This window comes from Plectropomus leopardus, chromosome 3 (genome assembly GCF_008729295.1).
Source record: "Plectropomus leopardus isolate mb chromosome 3, YSFRI_Pleo_2.0, whole genome shotgun sequence".
Lineage (NCBI taxonomy): Eukaryota > Metazoa > Chordata > Actinopteri > Perciformes > Serranidae > Plectropomus > Plectropomus leopardus.
The window spans coordinates 32,722,271-32,741,277 of record NC_056465.1 but is presented as its reverse complement, the minus strand read 5'-3'; the positions used below and the strand labels follow the sequence as shown (position 1 = coordinate 32,741,277).

The 19,007-nt window shown below is 39.6% G+C and overlaps 1 protein-coding gene across 3 annotated transcripts; it reads left to right on the top strand.

Annotated features, from left to right (window-relative positions):
* Positions 1–503: 503 nt before the first annotated feature.
* On the top strand, positions 504–18,825 carry cc2d2a (coiled-coil and C2 domain containing 2A). 3 transcript variants are annotated; one of them, XM_042483516.1, is made up of 39 exons: positions 504–762; positions 900–981; positions 1,197–1,250; positions 1,454–1,534; positions 1,642–1,789; positions 2,368–2,459; positions 2,599–2,700; positions 2,791–2,871; positions 2,952–3,158; positions 3,702–3,861; positions 3,987–4,123; positions 4,219–4,350; positions 5,472–5,681; positions 5,792–5,898; positions 5,996–6,136; positions 6,267–6,423; positions 6,980–7,251; positions 7,494–7,671; positions 7,788–7,941; positions 8,523–8,670; positions 9,772–9,910; positions 10,016–10,219; positions 10,335–10,427; positions 10,816–10,907; positions 12,514–12,681; positions 12,816–12,873; positions 12,984–13,093; positions 13,794–13,890; positions 13,993–14,091; positions 14,171–14,347; positions 15,407–15,421; positions 15,540–15,743; positions 15,851–15,940; positions 16,015–16,128; positions 16,303–16,437; positions 17,229–17,351; positions 17,433–17,491; positions 17,575–17,752; positions 17,933–18,825. In XM_042483516.1, the coding sequence occupies exons 3-39, from the start codon at positions 1,245–1,247 to the stop codon at positions 18,116–18,118; spliced, it is 4,854 nt and encodes a 1,617-aa protein (XP_042339450.1). In that variant the 5' UTR covers positions 504–762; positions 900–981; positions 1,197–1,244; the 3' UTR covers positions 18,119–18,825. The 3 variants fall into 3 exon arrangements, with proteins under 3 accessions (XP_042339450.1, XP_042339465.1, XP_042339458.1); XM_042483531.1 differs by lacking the exon at positions 15,407–15,421; XM_042483524.1 differs by lacking the exons at positions 504–762; positions 900–981 and having other exon boundaries at positions 988–1,250.
* Positions 18,826–19,007: the final 182 nt, after the last annotated feature.

Here is a 19,007-nt window from a genome sequence, read left to right as displayed (position 1 = left end):
AAATCAATATTATTCGTTAATTTGAAAAATTAAAAAAAAGTCTATGACCAATATTTAGCAATATCATTTAAAACAAAACTTATAAACAATTGTTTTTCATCGATATTTAGAGATTGTATATGTTTGAGGGTTTTCTGGGATTCCCCTGCATGCCTCCTTTTTTTAAAATGTATACCATTGTTTTTAATACGTGCTAAATAGATTCAAATCAAATAAAAAAAAATAATAGAGATTAAAAAGTCAGATTTTAATATTTTGGCACGATACATGTAAGAGACTTAGTACATATCTTACAAATCAAGTGGTGCGTTAAAGAGGTTATCATTGGTCAACGACAACGTCAGTAATAGCCAGCATCCAATCACAAGGATATTTCGAAGCAACGTATTAGCCAATCACAACAAAGTGGGGCGGTACTTTTTATAAAAACAGTGATCGCCGCTTGTTTTCAAGGTAGGTTGAGGGGTAGTTTATCTCGTTACTAGGCAGCGGTAACGGCGCTCGTTTGCTAAAAATTGACCATAGACTTATTTTGTAAAGTCTATGGTATTTAGAGAGAAATATATGTCTCTCGGAAAATCATACATTTGGATAAAAGCGACGGGAGCGCAGATATGTATATGTTGTAGCATGTAAACGCTAGCCGGGTAACACAAACTAACCGTTAACGTTAGCTAGACCACAACTGCAGTGGTCACACTCCTGAAGTGACTTTTTCTTTACTGTACAGAAAATTACCGTCACCACACTGGCATCCTCAAGGTAACCTAGTTGTTTTCTTTCTTATTTAACCGCTTTCATGTAACTTTAGTCGGCTATATGTCTCGAGACGCCACTTTTAGCTACATAAGCTAACGTTACCTCTATTTGTTAACATGTTTTCTCTATTTCTATTCTAGTGACATTCGTGAAAAACTGCGGAAGAAACGACGTGCTTTGCAAGAAACTCTGGTAAAAAACAAACATGAGGACGACATTCAGGTAAAGTTTTAAACGTTATGTTACTGCAGATAAAGATCACACACTGAGTTGTCTCTGTGGACTGACAGTGAACAAGAGTCCTCCCTGACAAGACTCAGCATGGCCTGGAGGAGTGTCCTCACTCATTTTATACACACTTCAAAGTTAAAAACACACAGGAACACAGATAAAAGGAGCTCCTAACACTTAAGTTAATCTAAAATTATACTTGATAGGCTTTGGTTTCGTCTACCAATTTGAGTGAGGAGAAACTGCAAACGACAATGAAGGTTGGTGTGTTTTGTAGCTCAGCTTTTAGGCTGTAGTCGCCCACATGTGTGCTGCTGGCTGCTCAACACCTATTTCTTCCTCTTTTCCCTCAACCACTGAACCCCTTTCCAGCTGTGCTAAATAGCAGTGTGGATAGAAGTAAAGTTTGTGTGTGCAGTCTTGCTGTTGTTGTTTGTCTTACAGTATGCCTCTGTTGCACCAGGAACCTCAAAGCAGCGAGGAAGACCCCGGAGAGACACTGAAACGCACCATTAGGGCTCAAAGACAGAGGCGGAAGAAAAGGGTACATCTCCTTTTTGCATCCTTTAATTCCGTTAACTGCATTAAAGTTCAAGCTCTAACTCCAGCAGCATTTTTGTGCATAATGTTACATCCCTTGGCATATTATAGCTGCTTGACCAGTCTTCAGCTCAGGAGTCCCATGATGACGATGTGGAGGAGATCTCCACCGTTCAGCACCAAAGTGAAGATGAGGGCTCAGCTGAAAAGGCAGCTGACCCGGTGGTTTTGTCAAGACCCCCAACTGGTTCTCAGAGAGGTTAGTGTCCATGTTCTCTTTAAACTTGCTTCTGTCCTTCGTCATTAAAAAATACTGGCAGCAGTATCAGAATTGCACTTTAAGATCTTTAATTGTCAATATTTATTTAATTTAACCAGAAAAACATCTTGAGAATCTCATTTTTAAGAGTGGCCTGGCCAAGACAGGCAGCAACAAAAGTTACAGACAGACATCATGGAAAAAAAAAAATACAAATTCAGAATCAGAAATATTTTATTGATCCCGACGGGGAAATTGTGGGTAGTTACAGTCACTCTAATGCCAGCACTGAGAAATTTTTACAAGAAAGAAATAAGTACCAGCGTGGTATAAAAGCATATAAAAATAGAAATACAGTAAGAGTAAACAAATGGCACAGGATGTAAATATTTAAAAGTATGTGTAAACATTTCAAAATAAACCCATATAAAACCCTTACCCATATTACATGAGTATAAAAATGACAATATCCAAGCAGTCGGCACCAGCATTTGATTTGAGATCATCAGTCAGTAATAGCGCAACACTAAATAACACATGTAATTGTTACGTGTTTCATGATGTGCTTTGCCTTCTAGGTCTCTCCTTGAGAATTCAGCAAACTCCCAGCTCTAAGCATTTAGACAGCTCTGTGACACGGCGCTTGGAAGAGAAACTGAGAGCAGCCAGAGTAAACCCACTGTCTTTTTTTCCAGAAATAAGCTTGTATTTTTAATAAGATCATAAAAGACACAAAAACTACCTGTTTTTGCAAAAACTTGCATTTGCAAATCATGAATTAAAAGTATTGATGGCCTCTTGTGTTCCAGTCTAAAGGTGAGAGCCTTCAGCAGCAGGAGGCCACTCTCGAGCCAACAAGTCGCCTTCAAGGCCTCCGAGACAGGGAACCTGTAACACGGTTTGACCGAGAGGTGAGCATCTACATTACCTGTGATGGCATAGCATCTTCTAGCGTTGCTTGTAACCAGTGCAGTGGAGGTTTAACTCCGAGTGTTTAACAGGTTCATCCAGACAGAGCAGGAAGACATGATGACCCTCTGGCACTCAGCACAAGGGTCAAGTTCAGAGAAGCAGCAAGACGAGTAAGGCTGGAGACAAGATTGACCTTTTTCAGAATGAAGTATTTCTGTTGTATTTATTTATTGGTTCTTTGTAAAAACAGGTAGGAGAAGGCGAACTGACTGCTGAGGATACGTACAATTTCTTTACACTCAACTTTGAGCCAGAGCCACCAGACGAGATGGAGAAGAAGGGCAAGAAAAGAGAAAAACAGAAAAAAACAGCTGACGGAGGCGAAGATGAAGAAGAAGATGAAGCCGTAGAGCAGGAAGATGCTGAAGAGGATAATCAAGATGAAAATGAAGACCAGGTAAGACACCAACAATAATATTGTAAGAAATCATCTGTTTGTATACTAATTCAGGGTTCCTACAGCCATGAAAAAACTGGAAAAGTCTTGGAATTTCAAAATCACATATTCCAAAAGTCTTTGAAAGTTTTTGGAAAGTCATGGCATTTTGTTGTGTGTTATGAAATAGTTGAGATTGTAATCTTCTGTGGATTATCTACCACATAATGTAACATGACAACAGATATTTTTTCTGTAGCTTTCGATGTTACGTACCTCCAATGTGTGTCAATGTGTTAATATTTTGTTTACCATCTCGTATGTTTCTTCATTTTCTCCCCTTAATGTATGCCAGCTAGCTAACATTTTGAAAGTTTGAATCTGATATATTTTAAATTTGCTGGGTAAATGGGGGGAGGGATGATCATGGGTCCTTGATAAGTTTTAACATTTTCTCCATGAAAATGCATGGGAACCCTGATAACAGTTTCTACCTGTTCTGTAGCAACAATTGCATAAGACCAAATAGATCTGCAGCACTTCATATTCTTTGTCCCGCTTTAGAGTGAAGAAGCTCCTCTTGTGCGAGATGAAGATGAGGATTTATTCGTCATTGGACAGTCGTCACAGGACTTCCTGGAAGTGAAGAAAGCAGAGTATATTGGCTACCAAAGACGTGTTCTTCAAGAGAATGAGCACCTCTTTGTACCGAGCTTTCGAACAGGTATTCTGTAATGTACTAAACCACCTGATTCACAACCACAGCTTTCAGATCCTGTGATGTCAGCTTTAATATTATGCTGAGAATGTTTACTATATCCTAACTACCTTTATCTCTCATTGTCACAGTCTTAACCTCCAACAAATTGCCAGAGAACATGAAACCTCGTTACCTGGAGGACGAGGGTCTGTATGTAGGGGAGAGGCCTTCTGTATCGCTGACCAATGAGAACATTCTGGAGAACCGCATTTTGAAAACAGACGAGGTAATTTCAACCAACATAACAGACAGCTCAACAGTTTCACTTGCTCTGAACCTGTGAGTTCTTTACAATATATATATTTTGCATTATTTATCAAGGGAAAGAAGTGGTTTGGAGATGACGGCAGGATCTTGGCTCTGCCGGACCCCATAAAGGAATCATCCACTAGACCGCCTCTCTTCCACATGGAGGAGGACCTGGACCCCACGCTGCAAACCGTGTACAGGAAGGTCAGACACACACCCACACTCACTTCGATCACTCCGTCCATTTGCCACATCTAACGCACCGTGCACATTCATACACTGGAAGTGTGGTGGCACTCTCAGACTTGAGTGTTCTGTAACCTTTTTGCCATTTTGAAAAAAAAAAGCAAAAGGGCAGTTTGGCATTTGGTACAAAGGAGCAGGGAGTGGTTTGTTATCAGGGAATAGAGCAGAGGTGGATGCTGACACATCTGTGATATCATCTCTACAGACAATATCAGCTACATCAAAACTCCACCTGGGCATTGTGGACGTTAAAAGAAATACAAGCTGTGAAGTTCTCTTCAGTGGAGGAGCTGGAATAGAAACTGAATTTTAGCTCCTTTTTGTTGATATTGGGCTAAATAAATACGGAAAAATTAAAACAACTTGATCATGTGGAAATTAAATAAATTTAACAAAACATCTGAGCATCAACAAGACAAATTTCAGTTTCTTTGGAAAAACGGAGAATGATTCGGAGAATCATATTGTTGAGTGGCCTCTTTGGATTATGTATTCAATGTAAATGTACAATAATGCATGTGAACGTACCTATTGATCTCCAATTTGCAGTAATGTGTTTGTTACAGTTCATTGACAAATTCTGTGAGCAATCAGACACTATGGTCCATCTGCATCCTGATTGACGGCAGCTAATTCTGGACATTGTTAATATTTCTAAATGACTAAATGACTTACCACAGAAGCAAAATATGGCAAATATGGAAACTGTGGAAAAAAACAAAACTGACAATGCAGGTTACACTCAGATCTGGTTCACTGGTTGGGAGTGTCTGAGTGGAAAACCCCCAAAGAACTTAACACGCATTTTTTTCCCCTGGAGACAGGAACAGCTGCCGTATTCGATCATCTCTAAAACAGAGCGTTCATTGTAGTTTAATTGAGTGTTTATTTTACATTGTTGTCATGCGTGACTTTTTATTACAGTACCCCCTGATGCTCTTGCCAACTATTTCATGCTTCCTTTACACTTGCACACATACTTAGATACGCTCAAGCAAGCCACTAGCAATGAGTATTTTTCACTGTGATTATTATTTTCCACAACATTGCATGATGGATGATGTTGTTCTCTCCCCCAGGCAGTGAAGTCCAAGTATGCAAATCAGTATATCTCTGGTGCAGCGGACCCCGAGGGGGACTACCAGCTTGATGTTGATGTTGCTGGGCTGATCTTCTCCCATCACCCGCTCTTCAGTCGTGAACATGTCCTGGGGGCTCGTCTGGCTCAGCTGTATGATCAGTACCTCACCAGGCAGAAAAATAATCTCACGGGACACCTGACTGACAAGGTAAACTTTACTGAATAGCAAAGCTCTGTGAAACTTCCTTACACTCCTGAATTTGTTGCTTTATTCAAATATGCTGCATAAATATATCATGCATTTTCTGTGTGCTGTAGTTGAACGGACTGAGGAGTGCGCTTCGGAATATGCTGGAGATCCATGGCGGGGCGAGCCTCACTCAAGCCATGCAGCAGAGGATATCAGAGTACAGTCGGGAGATTAGGTGAGTTCTCCAGTTTATGTTCAGTCTGGAAACCAGTACCCTTTAGCACCATGATGGCCAACATTCCTGTTGTACGATACTCCCCTGAATATCACAGGAACACTCGGCAGCTGCGAGACACTGAGCAGGAGAAGGACAGGACTCTGCTGAAGAACACAGTTAAAGTGTGGAAGGAGATCAAGGCCCTGAGAGACTTTCAAAAGTATACCAACACATCCTTCAAGCTCTACCTCAGAAAGTAAGTCTCTAAAGCTCTATCTCAGAGAATAATGTTGGATAATGTTCGTATTTTCTTATTATAGTGTTCTACAGATGCTTGTACCCTTTTTATTAATGTGTTGTTGTTTTTTTTTTAAACTTTGCTCCAGAGAAAATGTGGACCGGGAGTCAGATGAGCGAGAGTATGAAGATGAAATCTTGGCAGAGGTTGTGGAACTGGAGGCAGAAACCGAAGAGGATTATCAGAGAAAGCTGGCCGAGTACAAGAAACAGCTGGAAGAGTGGAAGCTCTGGAGAAGGAAGCAGGTAACTACTAGAGTTAAATGGATAAATTGGCTACGCTGATATCAGCCCATATTCACTTACTGCAGGTAAAATATATTGGTATTTGTGTAATGGTTAAGCCTGTGGCCCCGCTGATAAAAGTATTGCAATATTTATATATTTGAAGTTTTATGAACTGGGATTATCAATCAAGCTGAATATTTATTAAGTATAGTTTAGTTGGATGTAGTTAGTTACTTCATTTAATTTTATTTTTTTGCACCATTAAAAACGGTAACAGAAAAAGGGTATAAAAGAATACAGATAAACAGGTGCCGGAGAGGTGAGAAACCCAAACAGGCGTGTAGAAATACCTCAGCAACGGTAATACAATAAATTACAATGCAGCAAATTGAACGACAAAACATAGACATATTACTGTACAAGCAAAATCTGTGATGTAGAATCATCTTACCTTTAATATTATCTCTCCTGAAGAGTCGTAAGTAAATTAAGTTCTGGTGTGAAATGAAGACAGTCTTGCACCTTAGGTGAACATATGTATATTTATGTTAATACATACAAACTATGTTTTTAGAAGGAAAAAAAGAAGAAGAGAAAAAAGAAGAAGAAAGGCCAGGCACAGGATGACACAGAAGAGGAAGATGAAGAGCAGGACGTGAGCGAGTCAGAAGGGCCCAGTGAAGAAGGCCCCCAAAAGCCGGAGCCTCCAGAAAAACCAGATTTTAACTCTATAGAGCAGCGGGTCAGAGAGAAAGCCTCCAGGATACGCAGGAAACCAGGAGAATCCATCCTGATCCCTGAGCTGTCTGCATCTGGAAACATCACCGCCAGTGAACTCTGCCCCAGGTATGAGCAGGAACACAGACAAAGTCTCGGTTTCTTTAAAAAAAAAAAGTAAGAAACAGGGGAAGGGTTAGTGTTACTTTGACTGCTAAATAAATCTGCAGTATAATGCCCCTTAGCAGATTTTTCACTTGTTTTTAGAAAAGCAAGAGGGTAACCCTGAATCCAAAATGAAAGGCTTTCACTGCGCTGTTATTGTAGCACTGTGAATGTTTCTCATCATGTTTGTTTACTTTTGGTTGTAGGCCTGAAATAGCTCGAAGAGAGGATGTTACAAGGCGCTCTCTTTTCGTCAAGATCCTATACAACGGCAAAGAAGTCTCCCGGACAGACAGCGGCTCCTTGAACACTGATTTCAGGGTGCAGTTTGGCCAGATTTTCAATCTCAAGATAGTCAACTGTCCACAAAGCATCAATTTGCAGGTACAGAAACATTTATCAGGATGCCACTTTATCTCATCCACACATCTGCTTGATAGATTACAACATGAACAGTTTTCTTTTCTCATATCTGTGTGTGTGTATGTGTCTATGGGCAGGTGTTTGAGGAGATTGGCTCATCGTGCTCCCTTCTGGCTCAAGTGTTTGTCCCGGTGCCAGAACCCTCAGTTTTGACGGGCAAGGTCCCTCTTGAGGAATTTGAGTTCAGCAGCAACCAGCGAGTGATGTTCGACCACGAGGGTGTTGGAAGTGGTAAAAGCCTTCATATTACACTCGCTCAGACCTGACACGATAGGTGTGATGGTATGGCTATGTGCTTGTCAGTAGGAACTGGCTCCCTCATGATGTGGCAGAAGCTACAAGAGCTGTTATTGCATCACTTAACTCTTTAAAAGTTGAGCGGATCATCCGGAAGTTTAGAATCTACAATTCCTCTGTAAAATTGTGGACTATCACCTCCCAGAAATCCCTCATAAGTGGTCGCTCCCATGTATAAGGGGCTTACCTTTCCAATATTGCTTACATAACACGGCCACATCACTTTTGATTGGAAGTAATGATGGCTAGTGCGATGGCTGCAATTGAAATAAACCTGCTCATGTTTTGAACATCCATCGCCATGCTTCTTGGAGTGTAATTGTAAGAGGAGAAGTCACATAACATCACTAAACAACAACAACAACATCACCAAATGTTGTCCACAACTATATTCCCGTCCCAAGGATAACATCTGTGTTTATATGATTTATTGCCCTCCCACTTGTTGAACAGGGACTTTCAGTATTCTCAGTCCCTGTCTTCCTGTGTCTCATCCTCTCTTTATGCCTCGTCAGACGTGCCCCTCTCCTTTGAGGCCGATGGCAGTAACAAACAGACCCTGCTGACCTCTGGGAAGGTGGCGTGCTGTGTTTCTTGGGGGACTGGGGAGGACGATGTACCACTCGCCCCTCCTGTGTCTCAACAACTTGCCGGCAAACACAGGTAATGTCACTTAGAGGACAGTACTTGTGGTTGTGAATATTTAACCCATGAATAAACATATCCTGTATGTTTTATATAACTGCTGATCATCTTCCAAAACACACCACAGGTATTAATATTCAGGAATATCATCTAGCCTCCCGGCAGCCAGTAGTTTCAGTTTATGTCAGCACGATTTAAACTTGGCAACGTGCTCAGACTTGAAGCTTTGTTAATGTAGGTAATAAATCATGTTAAACTGATTTAATTTAGCATCAAAGGTTATGCTGCAGGGTAAGTTTCTGAAAAGTCTGACACACTGATGCCTGCAATAATGAGAGCACACAAGAAAATATTCAAATTGTATTTTCTGATGGATCATCATTCATTTTTAATGCGCAGTCCAAAACATTGATTTCAGAGTTTCCTGCACTTGTCTGAAAGTTTGGGTGTCTGCAAGTTTAGTGTCATATATCATTAAAGTAAGACACATACAGTGGCTGTAACATGTCTAAAAAAGCATAGTATGGGAAATAATTCTTAGTAGTGTATGGCATATGCAATCTGTAGTTTATAGGATAAAACAAAAGGGATGTTTCTAATTTCCCTAAAGATTACACAGAAGTTTAAACTAGTTGACCAGTCTACATGTAAGAAAAACACTTAGAAAACAGTCCAAATTTAGCACAATTTAATCTAAAAGACTGAACATTTTCTGAAAAAATATTGTATATATCATAACATATTTGTATGCATATCACATCATAATCATCTATCACATTTTTCAGTAACCAAATCATAATTGAATACCTCTGAAGTGTGTTGCACTTTGCACTTTAGGTTATGAATATTACACACTGCACAACATGACACCAACTCACTAAATAAAACAAACAACAACAAATTCTTGAAAACAATATTCTTCAGGAAAATATTTTTTTTAGGAATGTAGCTGATTATTACGATGACATTTTCACTGGGTGAAAGCAATCACAAAAAATAATTTTAATGATAAGTTTAGCCAACCTTTGAGTCTGTCACTTAACATCTAACAAACTGCCTAAAGGTAAATTTTACTCTCAGTAATGTCTCATTAATCTCTTTTTTTGTGTGTGTTTTTAGTGGTTTGGGTCGTCTTGATGCTGTCACATATATCGGGGCATCTGGACTGTATGACATGAAAAAAATTGGAGAGTGGGCCACGCAGTCTCGACTAGACCCCAATGATCCAAAAAATGCCTCCATCATGCAGCTGCTAAAAGTGTGTATCAGAATACAGAATTGTGCATAAAAAAGAGGTCTCAACACTCTGGAAGACTTCTTGATTTTTGCAGTGTCTTCTTTCTTTGTTCCTGTGGTTCACCAGGTGGCCAGTAGCGGAGAGGTGACAGCTCCGGAGTATTTCCGTCTGGAGCAGCTGCAGGAAGAGTTTAACTTTGTGACTGATGAAGAGTTGGAGAGGTCCAAAAGATTTCACCTGCTCAAACTCAGGAACCAGGAAGTTGCAGAGTTTCGAAATTACAAGTGTGTTCCTGCTTTGGAGAGAGAGGTCGCTGATAAAGTGTTTGAGGTCAGCTTTACAAATATTTACTTGTAGAATATGATCGTTACGGCAGAGTGAGGATGCTTTAGCTCTGTGTTAGGCTAACTCTTTTTTTTCTCTTTTTATTTAAAAATGATTTCAGGAATATGAGAAGAGACTGAAAGAAGAAGAGAAAGTTGAGGCTAAAGAACATCTGGATTCACACCGAGCCAGAACGGCCAAACACCTCCAGAAGGTGAGTAGCCCATCTGACTTAAACATGTGTGTATATCTCAAGCATATAATTGCATTAATAATCTGATGAGTAATCTTGTCATTCAAATTATTTATTGATTTTAATAATATTCATATATACTGACATTTAGAATACAAATTATTTAGATATAAAAGGATACACAGTCAGAAAAAGGCAAAAAAGAATATAAAATTAAACCGAAATAGACAAATAAAACCAGAAAACCATAACAAAAACATCCAACAGAACCCACCTCGGCACTTCGATCCCTCTTCAACATACATATACATACGTACACATACACAGTACAGTGTACGCATACATACATAAACACCTCTAAGGAGGGTCAGAGTCTTAACTTGTTGTATAATCTTGGCATTTTCCTCAGATCCGAGAGTCAGTCATCAACAGATTTCTTCTTGCTAAACATCACTACCTTCTGTCTGACTTGGTGATGGAAGAGGAGATACCAAGCATCGGGTAAATACTCTCCCAGGAATTAACGCACTAAATAGTCTGTCTCACTTTTAACTCCCATCTTTCACAACTGACATTCTTTCATGTTTGTGTTATGCATGTTACCGTAACTTTTGCTTTCTTGCCAATCACCAAATAGTGATTTACGTGTGTATGCACGGAATTTATCTTTTTTTTTTTTTTAATCTTTTGCTTATTCCTCTTGTCAAAATGAACTGAAACGTAACAGACAGTGCCTGCTCAAGTTGTAAAGGAAAGGTTAGATAACTTGGATTACTTTGAACTGTGGGATCAAGAGCCAAATCAACGTATCACAGCGAGTGGCAGGGCTGATATAAATCACAGGCTGATGTAAGTATGTTTTTTGGCCTGGTGCTGCCTCGGTCTATTTGATCTTGAACTCAACACAACATTCCCCTGGATGAGTAATACTGTCCTCTGGATCTGCTCACAGCAGTGTTTCAGAGCAGGTTCTCAACATGTGGACATGATAACAGAAAATCTGAAATTAATTTTAGTCTTTGATGGCATTTGTGCAGATACGTTCATAATAATGTAAAACTGTCGACTCCAATCGCAATGTTGGGTGTTGCTTTGCAAGTTTTTTAGTATTGAAAGTGAATGTTATAATCTTTGCCGTTTCATTTTCTGTTATTTTTCTGCATGCGTTTTTAACAGTGGTGCAGGTCCAGGGTATGAGTTTCTTTCTTTTTCTTCCACCCTCTGTCACACCCCTGTGTTTCTGCTCCTCCATGTAGTTTGAACCCAGAGTACCAGCACTGTAGTGACTATAGACCTTGTGTAGTATTCAGTCCTTTTAGGATTTTGCAGTTTATTTCACCAAAAAAGTTAGATTTTTTTGGTATTTTCTCAAAAAATTAGATTAATTTTATTTATTTATCCACTATAAAATTACAAGAATTGGTAAAGGTTACAATTTTACTAATGTGTGCCTCACATAATATTTTTCTAATACAGTAATAATCTGTATTATTGTTAAAATGTTTATTTTATATACCAAAATTACATATTTATCACAGAATAAATGTGAAAGTCATTAATCAAGCTTTGCTTGCTGTATAAATACTGAAAGACAGCTCCCTTCCAAGTGTAACAAACCATCCATGCAACTATTCTTCATGAAATAATGCTGTTTATTATGTGCTTATCCTGATTTTTCGAGCCTCTGCTACAGCAACACATGTTAAAACACTTTGCAAGGCACCATGGGACTTGCAGAGTTTCGCCTATAATATACTCCTATATTTTCTTTGTTAAAACAAGCGGTCGTCTTTCTGGTGGCACCCAGTGCCACAGTTCAACAAAACACTTTTACTCCTTAATGGTCTAATTTTTCAGCAGCTCTTACTATACCATAAAAAGTCAAGAAAATCAAACTGCCAAAGTAAACATCGCCTCTTAATTAGTAGTGTGATGATAAAATCGCAGATACCTGAAGGGACTGAGTACTTTTGGTGGTAATAATCATATCCCACACTTTGAATGAAGCTATTTTTTTGCGTTCATTTCGACATCCATTTATATGAGCAATTTGCAGTCCTTTGTTGACTGTTGACTAACTAATAAGGCTGTTTGTCTTGACCATCAGGATTCTAGGGATGAACCTTTTCAAGCTGGCCGAACCAAAGCGGCCGCTGAAACCTCAGAGGAAGGAGAGAAAGAAGGTGACAGCTCAGAATCTGACTGATGGAGACATTAAACTGCTGGTCAACATCATCCGTGCCTACGACATCCCCGTCCGCAGGCCCCATAGCAAGTGAGTGCACTCAGTCAAATTCAGAATAGTGTTGAGTAAAAATCTTCATTTGCCCTCAAAAATTCGAATTATGCGTGCTCTTTAGACACCTGACAGAACGCTGAACTTCTCATCGTGGATTTTTTTCTTTTCAGTAAACCAGGACAGTCGTCTCAGGCTGTCATCCAGGGCAGTGATTGGCTCGTCAGTCAGGTTCAGTACACCTTAACTGTAACTTACAGCTAACTGGCAGCAAGGTCTTTATTGACATTTGATCTAAATTGTGTATTTTGAGTGTGCTTGTTTATATTGGTGTGATGTAGATACTAGTGAGGCCCTTTGTGGAGGTGTCCTTCCAGCGCACAGTACTTCAAACAACCACAGCTGATGGACCAAACCCCTGCTGGAACGAGGAGCTGCAGCTACCGTTTAGGTGAGGACTTTGTATTTCATGGCTTGACTTTTGTCCTTTATAAAATATATTTATTTCTGTATTTTATGGCCACTGGATGCTACAGGCCAATTTCAAATCAGCTTTATCCGCTTAAATTAAGATTGATGAAGGATCGATACTTTAATACTTTTTCAGTATCACATATTTAGAACCATACCATCTCTGTTAACTATACATTTGATAATATCAAAAGTACCAAAGCTTTTCAAAAAACAGATCTACAGACAGATTTTTAACCCAAAGATGTACAAATTAAACAACAGGGAAGAAAATCAGCTGGTCCTCAACTTCATCCTCAACGGGAGGCTTGTGTTCAGTGACTTTTTCTGTACCAGCGCTGTGTGAAGAATACTAATTTAAAAGAAAAAACAACTATTTCTGTGCATAGGACTTTCTTTTTTTTGCAGAGGTATCAAGTATATATATTTTTTAATACTAGTATTGTAACGAAGTTTAAAATTCTGGTAGCAGAACAACATAAACTTACACACCTCCAAAACATGTGACTCTTTCCAGATACTGTAGCTAAGTGCACTTAGAGAGGAACTACATCCATTTTCAAAATTCATACATATCATTCCTATGGTCTAAGACAGTCCAAGAATTATTAGTAAACATGGAAAACTCACTCCCAAATCCAAAAACTAGAGAAAAACTCAGATGTATGATCTCTCTACAGTGCCCCAAATGGTGACTACAGTGCTGCCGCCTTGCAGTCAGTCAGAGACGAAGTCTTCATCAACATATATGATGAGGTGGTTTATGAAACAGGAGTGGTGAGTAAAACTTTTTCTCTCACCTCCCTCACAGTAATTACATCAGAACATGCTCCTTTAATGAATTATTTGTGCTTCATTATTGAATCTTTTGCTTCTCAGAGTGATAAAGACAGAGGGAAATCAATACATACCCGAGTAGAGAAGCACTGGCTGGGCTCTGTCAAGATTCCCTTCAGCACCATTTATTCTCAGTCCAAGGTGACAGTCTTTGTTGTTGTGTATTTTTTAACAGGCCTGACTCTTGAACTGCTAACTGATTTTTTTTATCATTGGGTAGATTGATGGAACATTCAAGGTGAACACGCCAGCAGTGTTGCTGGGGTACAGTAAAGAGCGGAGCTATGGCACCAACAGCGGTTATGATACTTTGCGGAGCCTGAGTGAGGGAGCATTTATCACGCTCTTCATCACTATCGAACCTCAGCTGGTGCCCGGAGAGTCTGTTCGAGAAAAGGTAAGTCGTGTTTAAGAGCCAGAGTACGGAAGCCGAAAGCAGTGCCTGCAGTTTTGTTGTTGTTATCTAGAGATCACAAGTCAATAATTTAATTATCACGAGCCAACAACATAATCAATTGTTACCTCAAGAAAACAAAACGTTCTTTCCTTTTAATATTAACGTTTTTTTGTCAGAGATCAGGAGTGCTATGCCAGCGAGCATAGACGGGGTCTTGACAGCTGTAGCAACTAATTTAAACTGAAAATCAATCAGTACTCATCACTGACAAAACACGCAGCTGTTCGAGAGTGGAAGTCGTTCACTGCATTTGGTTGGCCGCAGCACCTTTCTTATTATCGTCGACTGTTCGTGTTTCCTGTCAAAACATGGCTGAACTGCGCTCTATCGACATTCTATTGACTGTGTCTCATATTTCAGTCGAGGAAAAGATATTTTGCGATTGATATTATTATTGTTTTATCGCCTAGCCCTACATATATGCATACACCCACATACCCAAAATCAAATATCTACAATTTTACATCGTTATTTACAGAAAAAAGAGGAAGATAATGGTAGAGGATAAAGTAAATACTATGTAACCAAAAAATAAACAGTGACCCTGTGAACACCTGGTGATTTATGGTTGTTTTAGCTACACATTAGAACAGTTTCATGGCTTCACTCCAAAGATTAATATACAAAAACCTTTCTTGTTGATTCAAGCACTTTACATTTGTTCTCACAAGAAAACATGCTTCGTTATCTCAAGATAACAATATAATTAATAATTAAGTGAAAGCACAGCCGTTCTTGGCTTCTGTATGAATCAAGGATTGCTCCTGTCTGCTTTTCAGTGCCCAGTCTGCATCATCACATGCCAGTTTGTCTTAGTTCATGTGTCTTCATATCCCATCAACATCCATTTCATTTGAGTTTCTATATCAATACTTCATTATATATGTTCACGTGTTGCCTGTGCTCTATTACAGTGGTTATGTATCAGTGTATTAATTTGTTCTCATGTGTGTCGTCCTTTTGTGTCTTTATTTGCTTTTGCTCTGCTACATATGCTAGATTAAGGAACTGAAGGTAACTGTCATTCAGTCATTTCACCTGTATATGTTCACATAATTCTTCATGCATATTGATTAATTTAGATAGTGTTGGCCTGCATTTCTTCGCTGTAACCTTTGACCTTTTGATGCAGTTTGACAGCGACGAAGCTGAGGGTGTACTGCTGGCTACAAAGAGGTTTGAGAGGGACGCAGCACAGAGCTACCCGGACCGACCCTGCATTACCACCGTCATAGACCTCAATGGGAAGATGGTCGTCATCACACGTTACATTCGACCACTAAACCCCCCACAGGAGTTACTGGACGCATTCCCCGAAAACCCGCAGGAGGCCTCGGTCAGTCGCTAGGAAGGGGCTACTTATCTTCTGAAGTAGTAATTATTTTTAATTCTTTTTTGATCAGATTTATTGTAACGCATTTACTCAATCCTCACCTCACACAGGTCCTGGTTGCCCGCTTTGTCTCCCTCATCCCTTCTCTGCCAGACGGAGTTGCGTTTTCTGCTGCCTGTGACCTGTGGAGCACCTGTAATGTGAGTGAACACTCTGTGGTGCTGTAAGAGGAGGAACATGTCCATCCTATAGTAACTTGTCCTCCCAATTTCAGGAATTCCTCGACCTCCTAGCAGGAGATGAAGAAGAACACGCTGTACTGTTGTGCAACTACTTCCTGTATATGGGCAAGAAAGCCTGGCTCGTAATCGGCACCGCTATACCAGAGGTGTGTAACAATCATTTGTGAACCTGAGATTTTAGGTCTGCCACAACGATGCCTCTACATATTTGTCTCACGTCTTCATTAGTTAATAAGATAAAAAGTCTCTTTCTGGACAAATAATGAAGAGCTTTGAGTCTCTCTACAGCAGCACTAAGATGTTTTATCTTTAATTTTTAGGGGCCCACAGCATATGTCTTGACCTCAGAGCAGAACCGCTTCCTGATCTGGAACCCCAGCAGTGGTCAGTACTACGGGCAGTACGACACCTTCTGCCCGCTGCAGACAGTTGGTTGCCTGGTCAATGCCAACAATGTGAGTTGAAAGAAAGCAACTATATGAGATCAAATCACCAGGACGTGATGTGACAAAGGTTTGGGTGGCATCAAGGTATACTGGAGTGTTTATAAGTCCTTGAAGGTGTGATTTTTGATACCGTCAAAGACACTCTTGCCTATTAAACTGATACAGAGACACTGTATTGAGGACTGTAGTAAAAAGCTCACACCATCAGAGGTCAGTCTCTACTGCTGTTACTGTCGATAGTCTCTAAAAATACTGCAGGAATCAGACAAGAGAGCGACAGATTTATTACAAGCTGCCAGCAGTTGTATCAATGTAACATTTGAATCAAACCAAGATCTTAGTCAGGTTTGGTCAAAGTTGTCAAAGATTTTGACAATGCCTGACGAATAAGTACATTTGCTGGGAGACTGTGAATGTCCTGTCTGTTTCTTGCCTTTGCTAGATTTTTTTTTATCCAGCAACAGTAAAAGGTTTTTAAATATGTGTATCCTACAACCTGAAATATACACCTCATAAAAATATAATTTTTATAATAATAATTTAATTATAATAATTCTTATTCATAATATAAGAACACAACATTGCAGGCTAGACAGTGTAATGCTACAGTGACTGCTGTCACCAGTAGCTCAGTTTTGTGTGTGTGTGTGTGTGTGTGTGTGTATAGTTTTGTTTTACACAAATACCATCATATACCATATACCCAGATAAAATGTCAGTAAGAATAATAGATACCCAAGCCTAATTTTCTTTTCATCTCCTTCAGCAGCGTATTCAGTTCTCTCTGAATTCTCCTTTAGGTGTGGTTCAACATTCAAGATTATACGTCACCAATGACAATGAATTTTGACACAGAAAAAGCCAATTTGTGGAAGCCGTTTTTCACCAGATCCTGCCCTGACAATGGGCGGATGAGCGCACAAGTGAGTGTCCAAGATTTGTCTTTGATCTTTTTACATGTTTGTTTTTTTTTAACATTTTCCTTTAAATCTGATTCCCTTCAGCCAGAGAAGCTGGTTTATCGGCGCGCAGACAAAGAAGCTGCAAGAGATCTTCAGGACAGGCGAGTTAACGCTGCGTCATGCTGATTTGTTTGGCTGAAATTACACACCAGACAAATCTCATAACTCATCTAACTCTCTGTAGAATTGAGAAGACCCTGAAGGAGAAGATCATGGAGTGGCGCCCCCGTCACCCAACCCGCTGGAACCGCTACTGCACCAACACCCTAAAACAATTCCTACCCAAACTGGAGCAAAGCGGGGGGCAGGACATAGCTGAGGGGCACCGCCACGAGTTGCAGAGCTTACTGGGAGACAACAGGGTAAGACTGAAATGGGAGCGCCTGGAAAAAACGTACTCAACTGAGTCACTGAATGATGTCATTAGTCATCAATCTGTCATCAAATATTCTCTGCTTTGAAAAAAAACGCTGGCACAACACATGGTGTCACATTAATAAAATCCTATCATAAATAATTAATAGGCTCTTTCTTTTTTTCAGATTTCAGGATTTCCCCTGAATCTTCCATTCTCTGAGATGGGGCCCATCATAGAGGCAGTGTACAGCACCGGAGTTCACAACGCTCAGGCATCAAATGTGGAGTTCGCCCTGGCTGTGTATGTGCACCCCTACCCCAACAATGTCCTGTCTGTGTGGGTGTACCTGGCCTCACTGGTGCGTACATGATGCAAGAGATGCTTTCGTATATAAATGTGCATCAGCTTTACTTAAGCTGATGACTTCATTACTCACACTTTTTGTACAATATTGTATATCTAATGTGTATAATGGATAACAGGGAAAGGAGATATGCGTTTTATATTTGTTAATTAAATCCAATACAATCCAATAACTTTGTACCATATTAAATCCCACCCTCAGTTCTTGACTCTGAGAATATTCAGCTTTTTGGGTATAGCTTATGTTGCTTTTATATAATGATTAGCCAAAACATTAAAACCACTGACAGAAGTTAATGACATTGATCATGGCATTGCATGAGGTCACTTTTTAAAAAAAGATTATTTTCATGGCTTTTTCCCTTTCATATGTTTAGAGTATTAAACATGAAAGAGGGTACAGAGAGGGAATGACCTGCAGCAAAGGGCCACAGATTGGAATCAAACCTGCGGTGAGGACACAGCCTCTGTATATGGGGCGCCCGCTCTACCAGCCAGGGTACAACGTGCCCCAAGGCAACTTGTAACAGACCACCGACCCCAACATTGTTACAACCCGAATAACACCCGTCAGTGGTTTTAATATTTTGGCTGATTGGTGTATTTGACTGTATTTAAAGAAAATCCAGTATTTTAGTAATCTATTTTGGCATAATCAAGAGCAAACTGTAAAAATAAACAAACCATTTACTCTACAAACTAACAGTATTGGTAAGAACAAGACAAGGACTGAAATATATAATTATATTAAAATAGGATTTGTCGCAGGGTATTGGATTGTATTGCAATGTAAACATGTATGTAATTAATTGATAACTCTTTATAGGAAGCTCTTGAAATGTTTTTTTTTATGTGTTGAAACACTAAAATGTAACACAAGCTTTTTCTACTTTGTG